General features: G+C 34.6%; 1 protein-coding gene across 1 annotated transcript in view; it reads left to right on the top strand.

Moving 5' to 3' along the window:
• TLL1 (tolloid like 1) overlaps positions 1-18,002 on the top strand; it is a 212,456-nt gene that overhangs the window by 105,975 nt on the left and 88,479 nt on the right. The window contains exons 6-7 of the mRNA XM_030312787.1: positions 167-345; positions 11,729-11,834. Of these exons, the coding sequence (XP_030168647.1) occupies positions 167-345; positions 11,729-11,834 (285 nt within the window). The remainder of the gene's footprint in view (positions 1-166; positions 346-11,728; positions 11,835-18,002) is intronic.

Genomic DNA, 18,002 nt, shown 5'->3' with positions numbered 1-18,002 from the left:
GTAAGTTTACCAGGATATTAGAAATGGGCTGTATTTATTGATGAAAGGCTGTTCTGCCTCTGAATGTATTGGGCTTTGTAGGCCATCGTAATTCTTGCCAAAGTTTCATCATACTGTAACTCATTTATCATTTCCACCACCATCTCCCTTTTCTCCTTTATTGCAGATGCTGCTCTTATGTGGGTCGGCGTGGAAATGGGCCTCAGGCAATCTCTATTGGCAAGAATTGTGATAAATTTGGAATTGTTGTTCATGAATTGGGCCATGTGATAGGCTTTTGGCATGAACACACACGACCAGATCGAGATAACCATGTCACTATCATAAGAGAAAACATCCAGCCAGGTGAGAGGCTTTAGAATACGTTGGGTTTAAGGTTGACAGAATATCTTTTAGTTGTGTTTACAGTATTTATTTAAGTTTTTCTTAAAAAAATGTGAACTGATTTTTTTCGATATGGTAGAACCAGCATTTTGCTGATTAAAAAAATACCCATGATGGTATTATATTTTTAATTTGTTTTCCTTCAGACTGGATGATCTTAGGTACTTTTTATGCTTGATCTTTTTTCTTAAGGTTTAGCTGTTTTATTTCTAAACTTCTGTGCTTTCCAAGAATGGGTGTAGGCTATTGAACCACAAAATGATAGTATTAAATTTTTTACAGCATTTTTAATACTTAGCTCTATACTTTATGTGGTAGGGATTTAGAAAAGATCCCAGGTTTGACATGAAATGTGCTGCTACCATAGAAATCTATATTATACCAGGGACAATTTTTGGAGAAAATTTCAGGGGAATGAGTCATTTCTGGGATAGTCTAAATAGTTTCTTTGAGAATTCTCCTTCAACTACCCTGAAGATAAATTCTTAAGAATTTTTTCAGTAGTTGAAATATCAGATATAATTAAAATTTAATTTTCTCTGGTAGTTAATGTGTGATAATAACCTTTTTTTAAAGCTTTTTATTTAACTTTCATAAATTCTTAAAGATCAGTACATTTCAATTACCAAAAGATGAATTCTGTTTTTTGGAATCATCTTATAAGGTCATATGTATTTCAAGCATTAGAAAAGTAAATATTTGTCCTTATTTCTTTATTCGTGGCAAGTTTTAAGTTACAAACATTGAATTCCTTAGAATTTCTTGTAATTAATGGTATTGATCTATGTATTTGCTCATCACATGTTTGGTTCTAATTATTTATTGAGGCATTGTTAGATGTTGAAAATGCTGTGATGAAAAATATAAGGCTTAATGTGGGGTATGTGCGTATATATACATGATTGTAAGTGAGTGAGAAGAGTAATTATAGTCATATGATGAGAATACCATAAAGTCCAAGCAACATGTAACAAAATGTCTTGGTGAGTCAAGGGAGATGTCACAAAGGAACTGAAATTTGGAAGTAAAGTGGAAGTGTTGAAAGTGCACCTAAGAGTTATGGAATTTTAAGCTGTAAAAAAATCATGATCATAGCTATAATTATAGAAAATCAAATCATTTTTATTTTCCCATTATGGCTACATGGTATGTTGCAAATGGGAGATGAGTTGGTAATTACCTAATGAGGTTACATCATAGGGGATATTCTATATGAAGCTAGGGAACTTAGATTTTATCTTTTTTTTTTTTTTTAATATTTATTCATTTTTGAGAGAGAGAGAGGGAGAGACAGAGTGTGAGTGGGGGGTGGGGCAGAGAGAGAGACACACACACAGAATCTGAAGCAGGCTCCAGGCTCTGAGCTGTCAGCACAGGGACTGATGCAGGGCTTGAACTCTTGACCTGAGCCGAAGCCTGGCGATTAACCAACTGAGCAACCCAGGTGCCCCGGATTTTATCTTTTAGCTACTGAGAATAATTGATGATTGAAAGCAGAACAAGTTCTGATTTTTTAAAAAAAAGATAAAAAAAAGAATTCTTTCAGCTTTGAGATCCTTAACTGAGGATGGGAAAGTTGAGGTGGGGAGGATGAACTTAAGTTAAGAAAACCTATAAGAAGATTAAATAAGTAACTTATAAGAGATGACTAAGTCTTCAGTCAAGGAAGTGCAGTTCAAGAAGAATAAGAGGCAATGACCTTTCAAATATATTTTAAGAGGAACACTAACATAGGAAGGAAAATCTTCAAGGATTTATTTTTAGGCAACAGGATGAATGGTGACATCATCAAATGAAGGAAGAGATATGGATAAAGCAACATAATTTTTAGAGTGAGAAAGACAGATAATGATTTTATTTAGCAAATCCTTGATTTTGAGAAGCCATTGGATTATCCAAATGGAAGTGGTTAGTACACAAAGGAAAAGTGAGTCTAAACTTCAGGCTGTATCTAGAGAAGGAAATTTGATGGTAGATTTGACTGTCTAGGGAAATATTGAAGGGAGAGGAAAGTACACCTGAGGATAGAAAGTAGGAGATGGCAAAAAATCCCCCCAAAGACCAATAAGGTTTGGTCTAAAAGGTAGAAGAAAAATCATTGAATATGATGTCCTAGGGAAGAGGTCATTTCAAGACTGATAAAGTAGGAGAAGAAGTCTAAAAATATCCTGAACTCACTTCCTGCCATGGACACAACAAACTACAGCTATGCGTGGAATACTTTCTCTGAAAATATCTTGATAACTAGATGAACAGGGCCTCTCCAACAAAGGATTAAAGACCCACATGGAGAGAGGGTAGGAGAGGTGGAGACATACCTGCTGCCAAAAAATCCAGTTCTAGGCCTGATGACCCCTAATCAGATGAGATCTCAAAAGTACAGCACTTCCCCCTGTGGAGCAAGGGATTTGGGCCCTACATCAGACACCTCAACCTTTGGGTCCTGCACGGGAAAGATGAGCCCCCCAGACATAAAACCATGAGGGATTATATCCAGGAGAAGAACAGAACTGGAAGGAACGGAGAACCTGCCTTTAAGGGGCTCACATGCAGACTCACGCACCCTATGACCCAGTGCGAAAACAGCAGCTTGAAAAGCACCTAGTCCTTCTGTGAAGCAGACGCAATGACTAATCGTAAAGTGACCACTAGACAGGAAGGAATGTTGTTGGGACTCTCCAGGGACAGAAGGAGTGGTAGGTGCCATTTTTTTCAACCTCTTTCTCCTTGCTAATGCCGACACTGGTGGGTGCCATTTTGGCAATCTCTGCCTGACCTGCTTGCGCAGGTAGGCGCAGACCCCCTCACCGTGCCTCAGCTATGCCACAGCCAGCTGGGAGAGCACCCTCCCCCACACGAGAACCATGTCACAGTCAGCCAGACAAGAGGCTTTCCCTCCCAAACCACAGATCTACCGCACCTAGGCAAACGCCCTACCCCTCCTGTGCCATAGCCATACCACAGCCGGGCAAGCACCTCACCGCCATGGCTGTGGCTCTGCCACCGCTGGTGGGTGCATGTGCCCCACACAGGGGATACCTTGGAGTGTCTGGCTCTGGTAGCCAAGGGGATTTTGCTCCTGGGCCTCATGGGTCATCTTCTACACAAAGCCCCTTCTTCGAGACTGGGAGATGTAGCTGTTCGGCCTCACACACGGGAACAAATACAGAAGAGGCGAAATGAGACAGGGGAATATATTTCAAATGAAAGACAAGATAGAACCTCAGATAATGATCTTAATGAAACAGAGATACATAGTCTACCTGATAAAAAATTCAAAGTAATGGCCAGAACGTTGCTCACTTCACCAGGGAGAAGAATGGATGAATACAATGAGAACGTAAACAAAGAAAATATGAGAAAGTACCGAATAGAAGTTACAGGGTTGAAGAATACAATAATGGATGAAAAATACACTAAAGGGGTTCCACAATAGAGTGGATAAGGCAGAAGAATGGATCAGAGAATTGAAAGGCAAAGCAATGGAACTCACTTAGAGTAGCAAAACGAAAAAAGAATTTAAAAAGGTGGAATATCTTGAGGGACTTACGGGACAACATTAATTAGAATAGTATCTGCATATAGGAGTCCCAGAAAGAGAAGAGAGTGAAAGGAACAGAAAGGTTATCTGAAGAAATCATGGCTGAAAACTTCCCTAATCTGGGGATGGAAACAGACATCCAGCTCCAGGAAGCCCATAGAGTTTCAAATAAGATGAACCCAAAGAGGTCTACACCAAGACACCTTCTAATTAAAACATCAAAAGTTAAATACAAAGATATAATCTTAAAAGTAGCAAGGGAAAAAAAGCTTGTTACATACAAGGGAAATCCATAAAGCCATCAGCAGAATTTTTAGAAGAAACTTTAGCAGAACAGAAGAGAGTGGCATGACCTATTCAAAATACTGAAAGGAGTGGGGGGGGGGGCGGGAAACCTTCCAACCAAGAATATTCTACCAAGCAAAGTTATCATTCAGAATTGAAGGAGAGAGAGTTTTCCAGACAAGCAAAACTTTAAAGGAATCCATAACCATTAAACCAGACTTACAAGAAACTGTAAAAGGCTTCTTTTTTAAATTGTTTTAATGTTTATTTATTTTTGAGAGAGAGGGAGAGAAACAGAGCATGAATGGAGGAGGGCAGAGAGACAGAGAGACACAGAATCCAAAGCAGGCTCCAGGCTCTGAGCTGTTAGCACAGAGCCTGACGTGGTGCTTGAACTCACAAACCGTGAGAACATGACCTGAGCTGAAGTCAGACACTTAACTGACTGAGCGATCCAAGTACCCCTAAAAGAACTTCTTTAAATAGAAAAGTACTGACAGTAATTAATGACAATAAAACATAAAAAGTAAAAAATGACACTGGGAAAGAAAATGTATAGTAAAGGTAACAGGTTAATAACTGATAAAGCTAGTATGAAATAGGTCAAAAGAAAAAGATAGATTAACTATAATAATCAGTTCAAAGGTACATAAAATAAAAAGATTGAAAATGTGATATCAAAAGCAAAACATGGGCGGGGGGGAGTAAGAATGTGGTTTTGGAATGTATTCAAATTTAAGTTGCTATCAACTTAAAATAGACTGTTATATACATAGGATGTTACATGTGAATCTCACAGTAACCACAAGCAAACACTTATAGTGAATACCCAAAAGAAAATGAGAAAGGCATCTAAATATAACACTAAGGAAAGGTATCAAACCACAAGGATAAAAAGAAAGACAAGAAGAAAGGAACAGAGAGGAATTACAAAATCAGCCAGAAAACAGTCAACAAGATGGCAATAAGTACATACCTATCAATAATTACTTTAAATGTAAATGGACTAAATACTTCCATCAAAAGATATAAAGTGGCTGAATATTTTAAAAACTACTCACCTATATGTTGCCTATAAGAGACTCACTTAAGAACTAAGGACACCAGACTGAAAGTGAAGGAATGGAAAAAAGATATTTTCTCCACTGAGTCACTGAAGAATTTAAAAGAGAAATTAAAAAATACCTAGATACAAAGGAAAATAGAAATATGATATACCAAAATCTATGGAATGCAGTAAAAGTGATTATAAGAGGTTAAGTTCATAGCAATACAGGCCTATCTCAAGAAACCAAAAAAAAAAAAAGAAAAAAAAAAAAGCTCAAATAAACAATCTAACTTTACACCCAAAGGAACTAGAAAAAGAACAAATGAAGCCAAAGTTAGTAGAAGAAAAGAAATAATAAATGGAATAGAACTTAATAGATAATAGAAAAGATCAATGAAATTAAAAGTTAGGTCTTTGAAAAGGTAAAATTGATAAACCTTCAGTTAGACTCACCAGGAAAAAGAGAAGGCTCAAATAAATAAAATTAGAAATGAAATAGAAGTAACAACTGATACCATAGCAATACAAAGGATCATTAGACTAATATGAACAATTATAGGTAAGCAAATAGGGTGACCTAGAAGAATTAGTTATGTTCCTAGAAACATACAATCTTTCAAGACTGAATCATAAGGAAATAGAAAACCTGAACATACTAATTACTTATAAAGAGATTGAATTAGTAACTAAAAACTCCCAACATACAAAAGTCCAGGACCAGAATGCTTCATTGGTAAATTCTACTTAATATTCAAAGAAGACGTAATACTTATCCTTCTCAAACTATTCCAAAAAATTGAAGAGGATGAAATGCTTCTGAACTCATTTTATAAAGTCAGCATTACTCTAATACTAAAACCAGACAAGGGCAGCACAAAAAAAGGAAAATTACAGGCCAATATCCCTGATGAATATAGATGCAAAAATCCCCAGTAAAGTATTAGCAAATATTAATAAACCAAAATAATCCATTAAAAGGATCATACACTATGATCAAGTGCATTTTATTCCAGGGATGCAAGGATGGCTCAAACGTGCAAATTAACCAATGCGATATACCACATTAACAAAATATAAAAATCAGGAGAAAATGGGTGATTGGTGTTGAGGAGGGCACTTGTTGAGATGAGCACTGGGTGTTGTATGTAAGCGATGAATCACGGGAATCTACCTCCAAAACCAAAAGCACACTGTATGTTAATCAATTTGACAATAAATTATATTAAAAAATAATAATTGGAAACATAAAACCCCACAAAACATAGAAATCATATGATCAATTAAAAAGATACAGAAAAAGCACTTGAGAAAATTCAACATCTATTTATAATAAAAACTCTCAACAAAGTGGGTATAGAGGGAATGTACTTTGACATAATAAAGACCATATATCACAAAATCACAGCTAATATCTTACTCAGTGGTGAAAAACTGAAAGTGTTTCCTGTAAGGTCAGGAGCAAGACACTTTTGGCACTTTTATTCAAAATACTATTGGAAGTTCTAGCTACAGCAGTTCGATCAGAAAAAGAAGTAAAAGGCATACAATTTGGAAAGGAAGTAAAATGGCCACTATTTATAGATGACACGATGCTATTTGTAGGAAACTAAAGGCTCCACCAAAATAACTTCTAGTGCCAATAAATGAATTCAGTAAATTTTGTGGAATACAAAATTAATATATAAAACTATTGTATTTCTATACACTAATAAATTATCAGAAAGAGAAATCAAGAAAACAATCATTTATGATTGCATCAGATGGTATAAAATACCTTGGAATATGTTTAACCAGGGGAGTGAAAGACTTGTATACTGAAAACTAGTAAGACACTGATGAAAGAAATTGAGGAAAACACAGATAAGTAAAAACATATTCCATGTTCATGGATTGAAGAATTAATATCGTTAAATATCCATGCTACCCAAAGCAATATTTGGATTCAGTGCAATCCCTATGAAAATTCTAATGGCAATTTTTAGAGACATAGAACAAATAATGCTAAAATTTGTATGGAGTTGCAATAGACTGAATAGACAAAGCAATCTTGAGAAAGAAAAAACAAAACCAGAAGTATCATGCTCCCTGATTTCAAACTATACTACGCAATTACAGTAATCAAAACCGTATGGTACCGGCTTAAAAACAGCCTCATAGATCAGTGGAACAGAATAGTGTGCCTAGAAATAAACTAAAACATATGTGATCAATTAATCTATAGCAAAAGGAGCAAGAACAATGCAATGAGGAGAGGATAGTTTCTTCAATAATTGGTGCTGGGAAAACGGGACAGCTACATGCAGAAGAATGAAAGTGGACCACTATCTTCCACCATTCACAAAAATTAACTCAAAATGGATTAAAGTCCAATGTAAGACCTGGAACCATAAAATTCCTAGAAGAAAACATTGGCAGTAAGCTCTTTGACTTTAGGCTTAGCAATGTTTTTTTTTTTTTTTTTTTTTTTATTTGATTCCAAATGCAAAGGTAATAAAAGGAAAAATAAATGTGTCTACATCAAACTAAAACGCTTCTGCATAGTGAAAGAATCCATCAATAAAATGGAAGGCAACTTGCTGAATGGGAAAAGACATTTGCAAATCATACATCTGATAAGGGGTTATTAGCACCCAAAATATATAAAGAACTCATACAACTTAACAACAAAATATAATCTGGTTAAAAAATGGACAGAGGCTCTGAATAGACATTTTTCCAAAGAAGACATACAGATAAGCAACAGGCACATGAAAAGATGTTCAACAGCATTAATCATCAGGGAAATGCAAAATAAAACTAAAATCAGATATCATCTCATACCTGTTAAAACAGCTTTTATAAAAAAGACAAGAGATAACAAGTCTTGGAAGGATATGGAGATAAGGGAGTCTTCATGCACTGGTGAAGATACCATAGAAAACAGGATGGAGGTTCTTTCAATAAATTAAAAATAGAACTACCATATGATCCAACAATTCCACTTCTTGGTATCTATGCAAAGAAAACAAAATTACCAATTCAAGAAGATATATGCATCCCTGTCTCCATTGCAGCATTATCCACAGTAGTCAAAATAGGAAAACAACTTAAGTATCCATCCGTCAATAAATGAATGAATAAAGAAGACCTCTCTCTCTCTCTCTCTCTCTCTCTCTCTCACACACACACACACACACACACACACACACACACACACACTGGTATATTACTCAGTCATGAAAAATATGAAAAATGAAATCTTGCCATTTGTGACAACATTGATGGACCTTGAGGGTATTATGCTAAGTGAAATAAGTCAGACAGAGAAAGACAAATCCGCATGATTTCAATTCTAATTGGAATCTAAAAAACAAAACTAACAAACGCATAAACCAGAACAAAACTGAGATTCATAGATACAGAGAATAGAGTGGTGGTTGCCAAAGGAGAAGGGATTTGGGGATATGAAGTAGGTAAACAGAATCAAGAAGTATAAACTTCCAGTTATAAAATAAGTAAGTCACGAAGATGTAATGTACCGCACAGGGAATTCAGTCAGCATTTTATTAACTCTGCATGGTGATTGATGGTGATTAGATTTATTGTGGTGACCAGTTTGCAGTGTATACAAGCATCTAATCACTATGTTGTACACATGAAACTAATATAATATTGTATGTCAATTGTACATCAGTTTAAAAAATGATGAAATCATTTGTAGTGTTGATTATCAAGGAGAAGTAAAGCAAAGGTTTACTCCCAATATAGGAGGCTCAAATGCCTGAGCCAGCTATCAAAGTTCATCTTACTTTATATCATTAAGAAAGAAATAAAAAGGAGACAATATTTCGGGAAATGATTTCAACTATCAATTAATGAGAAGTTTGCTGTTAACCATAGCTATTAAGTTTCTTTTATTACGTGGAGAAAACATCTTATAAAGGAAGTAACTTTCAAGAATGATTCTTACTCTTAATAATAGGACTCTGTTTTAACATAAGGATGTATTTAAAACAAGCAAGAAATATGTAAGTAGTATATAAATGTATAATACTTAACACAGTGCTTAGGAAATTATGGCTATTCATACTCTGGGTGACTCAACATTCAGGCAAATGGAAAAGAAAGAATTTATTGTGTGAGATTTTCTGAGTATTTGGAACTAGTGTAGCAGGGCAATTCTAGTATGAAAGAGTTCATGCTGGAGATTAATCTTCAACAAATTTATGACTTGCTCTGGCTCAGAAACTTAAGATCAACTGTTATTCAAGGGCAATGTCTAATAAGTGCAGACTTTAGCCTCACATTTATATGCAAAATTAGTAGCTACAATAGGAACCAGATTGTTACAAGGATTGTATTACTTCAATCCATTTTATTTATTTTATTTTTTTTTAAGTTTCTCTATTTATTTTGAGAAAGAGAGAGAGAACAAGCAGGGGAGGGGCAGAGAAAGAGCAGTGGGGAGAGAGGGAGAGGAAGAGAGAATCCCAAGCAGGCTCTGCATTGTCAGTGCAAAGCCCAACGCAGGGCTTGAACTCATGAACTGCGAGATCATGATGATCTGAACTGAAATCACTATGACATCATGACCCGAGCTGAAACCAAGGGTCAGATGCTTAACCAGCTGAGCCGTCTAGGTGCCCCACTTTAATCCATTTTAGAATATGCCTTCAAGAAGAAGGTTCATCATCTTTTTTTTTTTTTTAATTGTTTAGGGTGAGTTCCCCTGGTTCTCTATATCTCTGGTCTTCTTCCCTTTATTCATGAAATAAGTTCAGTTTTCTTTATTTGGACCATGTATGGTTATATTGTTTTTATTTAGCACAAAACATTGAGTCACCTGCATGTTAAGTGCTCAATTATATGCCTCAGAATCTATGACTAAAGTTGCTTAATGTTCCACTTTCAGAAATTTTTATGAAGCATTTTGCTTTAACTAGAGAATATCTTCCCATAGTGTGCTTGAATTTTGAAATCTCCACTCTCCACTGGGCATAGATTAGTATCTATAAAATCAACTCCATAGCTTTATGAAAACCTCACCTCAGAACTGGATATGTTAAAACATACTTATTCCTTATGAAGAAGAGAGTTTTAACAGTTGCTTCTGTGAGAGGTTGGCAAGAATACAGAGTATTTCCTGAAAATAGTTATAGTACAAATAGGCACATCAGAGATTTGTGGAACACATATTTCACTGTACAAGCTGGTTGTCTCATTAAAAACTAGCTAATGTGTGAATTAATTGAAAGATAGACCAAAACACTTTAGTCTGGGACTTGGGTTCTGTCACTTCAGGATGATTCTTTAATCGTTAGTGCTGAGCACACCACTTTTCCTTATCACATGCAGAAGACATACTATACTTTGGTATCACTCTATTTCTTTATTGTCGTTAGGAAAATTTTATTAATGTGATATTTATATTTTTCATAGTAATATGGCAGTTGGAATAAAAACCTAGTTAGATGAGTGTTGTACTCTAGAATACAAAGCTAGTTAGATGAGTGGAATAAAAACATAGTTAGATGAGTATTGTTCCATTTTAAGTTGGAACCTTGAATTTGGAATTCTAGGAACTCACCTTTACATTTTGATCTTTCAAAGCTTTTTAAGTTACGTGAGCCACTAAAGCAGCTGTCTTCGTCTACTGAAATTATGAAAACAGAGTCACTGAGGTCTCATCTCTATCTGAGGAAATTCTCTGTTTCTGGAACAACTGCCATGGATGTACAAATCTAAGTCTGTTATTTTCAAATTTCAAGAAACTGTGTAACAATACAGATATAAACAACCAGTTGAGAAACCTATTAAAAGGAAAATGTCCAGAAGTTAAAATAACAGTTGTGAAAAGTAAAGCAAAAATAAATTATTAAGTTCTCAAGCATATTCTTCCCGATCAAAACACCCTCCAAGTAGAGGTTGGAATGGATTCATCAGAGAGAATCTTGTTTCAATTTTGAGTGAAATCTGCTGCTATTGTTTTTGCCTTTAGTGACAAAGTCACATAGCTAAAGCCTGCAGTGTTATGTGTACATGCAAATACTCTTTTTATATTTTTCTCAGTGTTTCAGAGAAAGGCTCTAAAGCAAAAGATAATTTTGGTTGATCTTGGAAAATGTAGTCCTAAGAGAAAGCTGGAGTCCCATTTGGTAACGATGTAACTTTTTATAATCATTCCTGCAGGGTTGAAAAAAGCAGTGAGATTAAAAAAAAAGTATTTATAAGAACATAAAGCATATACATGCAAAACAATCCAAAGTATGTTTTTGATAATCTACTTTTTTCCCCCCAAATTAACTTATTAATGAAATTCAGTATTAATGTTTCAACGTGATGTTAAGTGAAAACAGCATGCATACTTTTGCACGTACCTGGGTGTTTGCATTTAGCTGCAACTTGCATTTACTAAAAAGCAGATGCAGGCTTAGGAGGGGCTCTTCTGTTCTTGTCTCTGTCTGCTAAAAGGCTTCTGAAATGTTTCTTAGGTCAAGAATACAATTTTCTGAAGATGGAGCCTGGAGAAGTAAACTCACTTGGAGAAAGATACGATTTTGACAGTATCATGCACTATGCCAGGAACACCTTCTCAAGGTTGGAGTCTCAGGTTATACCTTTTGACTTTTAATTCCTTTCCTCCGTGTGGCTCCTGACAAAGCTATGCTTAACATTAGAACTTGAAGCTCTTTCAAATACTGTTGCCCTCAAGTACAAAAATACTCGATTAAGGTTTATAGCCAACACCAGCATTTGAGATTTTAAAAACATGTTTTCACATTTCCTATCAAATACATACATTCAGATTAAAAATTAAAATGGTATGAATTAATTAAAACTATTTTATATTCCTAAGTCAATTTTAAAAGTTCAATGAAAATGATTATTAAACCAATCAGTATTTTAAATTGGCATAGCATCATTTAAGGAAACTTAGGCATTCACAAATCACATAGGGTACTTGGTTGTTGAGTTGGAATAATGTTTATTCTCTATTTAAGCTGTGTTCTCTATTGTATATTTTCTATTGCTCAACTACTAGTTATGCTTGAAAGGTGCTTAACTAATTTAATTCTCAAAGAACATATTATGAAGATATTTTGCCTCATGTAATTTAGAATTTCACCACTTATTAACCTTAAATTCATTTCATTAAAGATTTAATGCTATTTTTAAAGAATGCAATAAATTTGGGTTTCAATAACTTTATTCTAAAGATGATGTCATCGAGCAAATAGTTCCCAGGTAAGGAATTTAGATCTGTCAAATCATTGAAATCATCCCCTTTCCCCATTTATGCTCATTTTACACTCATATGTCTAACTCATTCTTTTTTGTCCACTTATGTCCACTTCACAACTCATCTAACATCTATTTCTTTTTAAAAATTTTTTTTTAAGTTTATTTATTTTGGGGGGGAGGGGCAGAGAAGGAAAGAGAAAGAAGACGCAGGACTCAAAACCACAAACCGTGAGATTATGACCTAAGCCAAAGTCAAGAGTACAATGCTTAACCATCTGAACCACCCAGATGCCCCTCAAACATCTGTTTCTAAGGGCAGGGTCAGAAAGGAGATAAAAAATTCAAATTAATACCCCTGTCTTTTGAAAAATAAATCCTTTTTTTTAAATATTTCATTTTTTAAAGATTTTTATTTTTTTTAAGTAATCTCTACACCCACTACACCATTGTAGTAATCTCTACAATGCCCACGTTGTAGGTTGAACCTACAACCCCGAAATCAAGAGTCCCATGCTCCACCAACTGAACCAGCCAGGTGCCCCCTAAAATACTTCTTAATAAAAAGTAAAGAATGATGTGTCAATGAGCTTTTAATACTTAGATACATTTTTAAGTTATTCTCCTTTAAAAAGACAAAATTATATTATTTAAAAAATTGAGTGTGAACTGTATTTTAATAATTATTCACTGTATTTAATAATTATTTTCTACTGAAGTGTGTATATATACATATATATAGTTTATACCTGTAGTTTATGTATTTATATACTGTGTGTGTGTGTGTATATATATATATTATACAGGTATAATATATATGTTGTTTTTGGAATTGAATTTAAGTTTTGGTAGAAATACACCCATAAATTTGGCCTGAAATTAATCTCAAAGAGTTATAGAACTTTATTTTTAGATCAGTGTTTGGAATTGAATTTTCCATAGAAACATGTAACAAATGGGATTCGGGTCCCAGTTCAGCCAAGGCACCTCTCGTATGTTGGTGTATTATATTATTTAGAGCTAAACTGACTTTTGATTCTTTGGAACATAGGAAGTAGTGGAAAGAGGAGAAAATAATTCATTCTTTCTGTCTTTTATAGATGATGAATCTATACCAAAGTCTAAAATATATATTTCCTCTCATTCTGCATTTCTTTTACATGTTTAAATTGCTTCTTTTTCTTCTTTTCCATAAGCCATCCTGCTCTTGCTGCCTGAAGTCCATCGCTCCCACCCCCTACACCATGGTGCTGCATGCCAACCAGTCTTGACCCATTATTTGTCTTATTCTTCCAAAATTATCCTATTCAGTCTTCCCAGTGAACTTAGAGTGAAAGCAACTATATCTACCTGTGAGAAGAGTTGATGCAATTCACATTATTTTTTGTTTTGATCTTTAAAGAGAATGTTTACTAACTCGTACATATATTGAAAAACCGAATTCCAGGAGAAAAATTAGTTTTCACAGTTCTTAGCCATCACCTCCAAAGTATTTGAAGCTGTGTGTGTGTGTGTGTGTGTGTGTGTGTGCGCGCGCACGCGCATGTGTGTTAAAAGACACTGAACATAAAATTTGCAATCTTAACTATTTTTTAAGTGTACACTAAAGTGATGTTAAACTAAATAGTTTACTAAATAGTTAAACTATTTAGTTAAACTAAATAGTTTAGTTTAGTTTAGTTAAATAGTTTAGTTAACTAGTTAACTAAATAATAGTTAACTAGTTAACTAATAGTTTAGTTAACTATTTAGTTAAACTAAATAATTAAACTATTTTTTAAGTGTACACTTAGTGATGTTAAGTGTATTCACATGGTTGTGAAACAGATGTTTGGAACTTTTTCATCTTGCAAAACTGAAACCCAGTGACCATTAAACAATAATGCCCCATTTCCCCTCCTGCCAGCCCCTGGTGACTACCATTCCACTTTGTGTTTCCATGAACTTGGATACTTTAGATACCTCATTAAGTAGAATCATACAGTATTTGTCCTTTTGTGATTGGCTTATTTCATTTAGCATGATGTCTTCATGGTTTATCCAAGTTGTAGCATGTGAAAGGATTTCCTTCCTTTTCAAGGCTGAATAATTTTCCATTGTATGTATATACCGTGTTTTGTTTATTTATCCACTGATAGACATTTGAGTTGCTTCCACTTGTTGGCTATTGTGAATAGTACTGCTATCAATATGGGTATGCAAATATCTTTGCCAAATCCTGTTTTCAATTATTTTGCATATATACCCAGACATAGGATTGCTGGATCATATGGTAGTTCTATTTTTAATTTTTTGAAGAAACTTCATTATGTTTTCTATAGTAGCTGCACCATTTCACATTCCCACAGCAGTACACAAAGTGTTCCAATTAATCCATATCCTTACCAACATGTGTTATTGTCTCTTTTTTTTTTTCTTTTTCTCTTTTTAAATAGTAGCCATCCTAATGGGTATGACTTGATGTTTCATTGCAGTTTTGATTTTCATTTCTTTGATGATTAATCATTTTGAGTATCCTTTCGTGTGCTTTCTAGTTGTGTATTGTCTTTGGAGAAATGTCTATTCAATTCTTTTGGCCATCTTAAAGTCAGATTATTCATTTTTTGTTGTTGAATTGTAGGAGTTCTTTATACATTCTGGCTCCTTATTGGATGTATAATTTGCAAATATTTTCCTTTTTTCATCTTTGCTGCATAGTAGTTTTTTTTTTTTATTTGTGTAGTCCCACTTACCTGTTTTTGCTTTTGTTAACTGTGCTTTAGTGTCATATCCAAGAAATTATTGCCAGATTCTATGTCATGAAGGTTTTCCACTATTTTCTTCTAGGATTTTTATAGTTTTGGGATTTGTGTTTAGGTCTTTAATCTATTTTTAGTTAACTTTTTATATAGCTTAAATAATTGCCTAACTTTATTGTTTTATGTGGATATTCAGTTTTCCCAGTATCATTTATTGAAAAAAAAATATATACATTTCTGATTGTTTTTGGCACCCTTGTTAAAGATTATTTGCTGTATTTACTAGGGTTTGTTTCTGAGATTCTTATTCTGTTCCATTGGTCTATAGGTCTGTCTTTATACCAGTAACACACTGCTTTGATTACTTTAGCTTAATAATGTGTTTTGAAATCACAGTGTGTGAGTCTTCCAACTTTGTTGTTTTCAAAATTTTTTAACTATTTGAGGTTTTATGAAATTCCATATGAATTTTGGGTCTGTTTTTCTGTCTCTGCAAGAAATTATATTGGGTTTTGATAGAGATTGTGCTGGATCTATAGATCATTTTGTGTCATGTGGACATTTTAACAAATTAAGCATAGAATGTCCATGCCATCCATAAGAATGGAATGTCTTTCCATTTATTTTTGTCTTCTTTAATTTCTTTCAACAATGTTTTGTAGTTTTAATTTAGAAGTCTTTCACCTTTTTGGTTGGGCTTATTCCTAAGTACTTTATTCTTTTTGATGGTATTTTAAATGGATTTTTTTTCTTTTTTCTTTTTAAGTTTTTAATGTTTATTCATTTTTTGAGAGACAGAGACAGAGACAGAGCAAAAGCGGGGGAGGAGCAGAGAGAGGGAGACCCAGAATCTGAAGTAGGCTCCAGGCTCTGTGTTGACAGACATGGGGCTCGAACTCACAAACTGTGAGATCATAACCTGAAGTCAGACGCTTAACCGCCTGAGCCACCCAGATGCCCCTGGAATTGTTTTTCTTCATTTCCTTTTCAGATTGTTCATTGTTATTGTATGGAATTGCAACTGATTTTTGTGTGTTCAGTTTGAATGCTGCAACTTTGCTGAATTTATTAGTTCTAACTTTTTTTGTGGACTCCATAAGGTTTTCTACACATAGGATTATATGATCTGCAAAGAGAGAAGATTTCAATTCTTTTTTTCTTATTTTACTTCTTTTTCTTGCCTAATTGCTCTGGCTACAACTTCCAATACTATGTTGAATAGAAGTGGTGAGAGTGGACATTTCTGCTTTGTTCTTGATCTTAGATGAAAAACTCAGTTTTTCACTGCTGAGTATGATGTTAGCTGTAGGTTTTTCATTCATGGTCTTTATGTTGAGATGGTTTCCTTCTATTCCTAGTTCATTGAAAGTTTTTATCTTGAAAGGTGTGAATTTTGTCAAATGAGTTTTCTGCATCAGTTAGATGAACATGTGGTTTTTTGTCCTTCATTCTATTAATACAAATATTTGAAATTTTATATATTTTTTCTATTCTGGATCCAGGGAGTCTGTAAAAGTTTTAGTTGTTTTCATGAATGTAGCCCATCAGCAGATTTGGGTACTTACTTTTAGGGAGAATAGGACTAGATAAATGGGATCTTTATATGCATGGGTAATTTGGAATATAGAGGCTTGTTAACTGGGATTGCTCATTTTTCATTAATAAAAAAATTACAAAATTTTACAAAGTTTCTTTAAAAAGCATAGCTCATTCACTCTTCTCATGTAGATGGAGCCAGTGAAGATTAGTATGTGAAGCCTTTTGTAATCTGTCTCTGGCCTATTGATCGTGCCTCACTGAGGATAGTCAGGAAGAGCCTGCATTACTTAATGGCCTGGATGTGGAGGGAGAGAATTGTTAACTTCCTGACCACAAAGAAAGAACAAAAGAAATGGTGACTTACCCCCTTCTGAATGAGAGGTTACCTCAGTAGAGAGAAGAAGTCAAAATTCATCACTCTGTTGTCTGAGTTTGAATATATCCATGCCAAGATGTCCTTGACCTTTTCAAGTTGAACTGTTTTGAAAACTGGAAAAAATCAACCTTTAAAGATTACAAATCTGTTTTTAGAAATAGAAAATAGTGAATAATTTGTTGGTGCTGAAGTACTACAGAAATGTCAGCCCTTCACTAATTTGGACTTACCCTATTTAATGTATATGTTGATTCATGAAGTGTAGTTGAAGAATGGCTTTTCTCAATGCTACCCTATTTTATAGCTCTACTTCCCCTTCAATTGCACTGGCCTAGCTATAGTTGCATCTAATTAAGTATGTGCAAGCTCTCACTTTTGCTAGTCAACTCCCATAAATCATTAGTTTCCCTTCCTACTTTTATCTCAGGCAGTATGCATGTGGCGTTCTATAGATACTTAAATTTATAGAGTTCCATTCTCTATTTGCGTTATCCAGGTTTTATCTAAAAGATCACTACCCTGACCTCGGAGCCAGAGAGGTTAGTCATAAAATACTCATAGATCATGTCACTCCTCTGTTTACCATCTTCCAAATATTAACAGTTTTCCTCAGGCTAAGAGTCACATTATCTGTGTGACACTCAAACACTTTAAGGATCCTCCCATCTCTGAGCCGTTGAATTTCCTGTTTTTTCTCTCTGGAAGTCTCTACTCCCATTTACCCACAATGCCCCCGCCTTCACTCCCTTCATGTTTGCCCAATTTGTCAACTTCCAAGTGAGTTTTCCTTTGATCTCACTGTTTAAAAGCTACCCCATCACTGGGTAATCAATATCCATCTTCACTTCTTTTTCTCCATTGTACCTGTCACTA

This window comes from Lynx canadensis, chromosome B1 (assembly GCF_007474595.2).
Source record: "Lynx canadensis isolate LIC74 chromosome B1, mLynCan4.pri.v2, whole genome shotgun sequence".
NCBI classification, from domain to species: Eukaryota; Metazoa; Chordata; class Mammalia; order Carnivora; family Felidae; genus Lynx; species Lynx canadensis.
The sequence above is the reverse complement of the archived record's forward strand: the minus strand, read 5'-3'. Positions and strand labels throughout refer to the sequence as shown.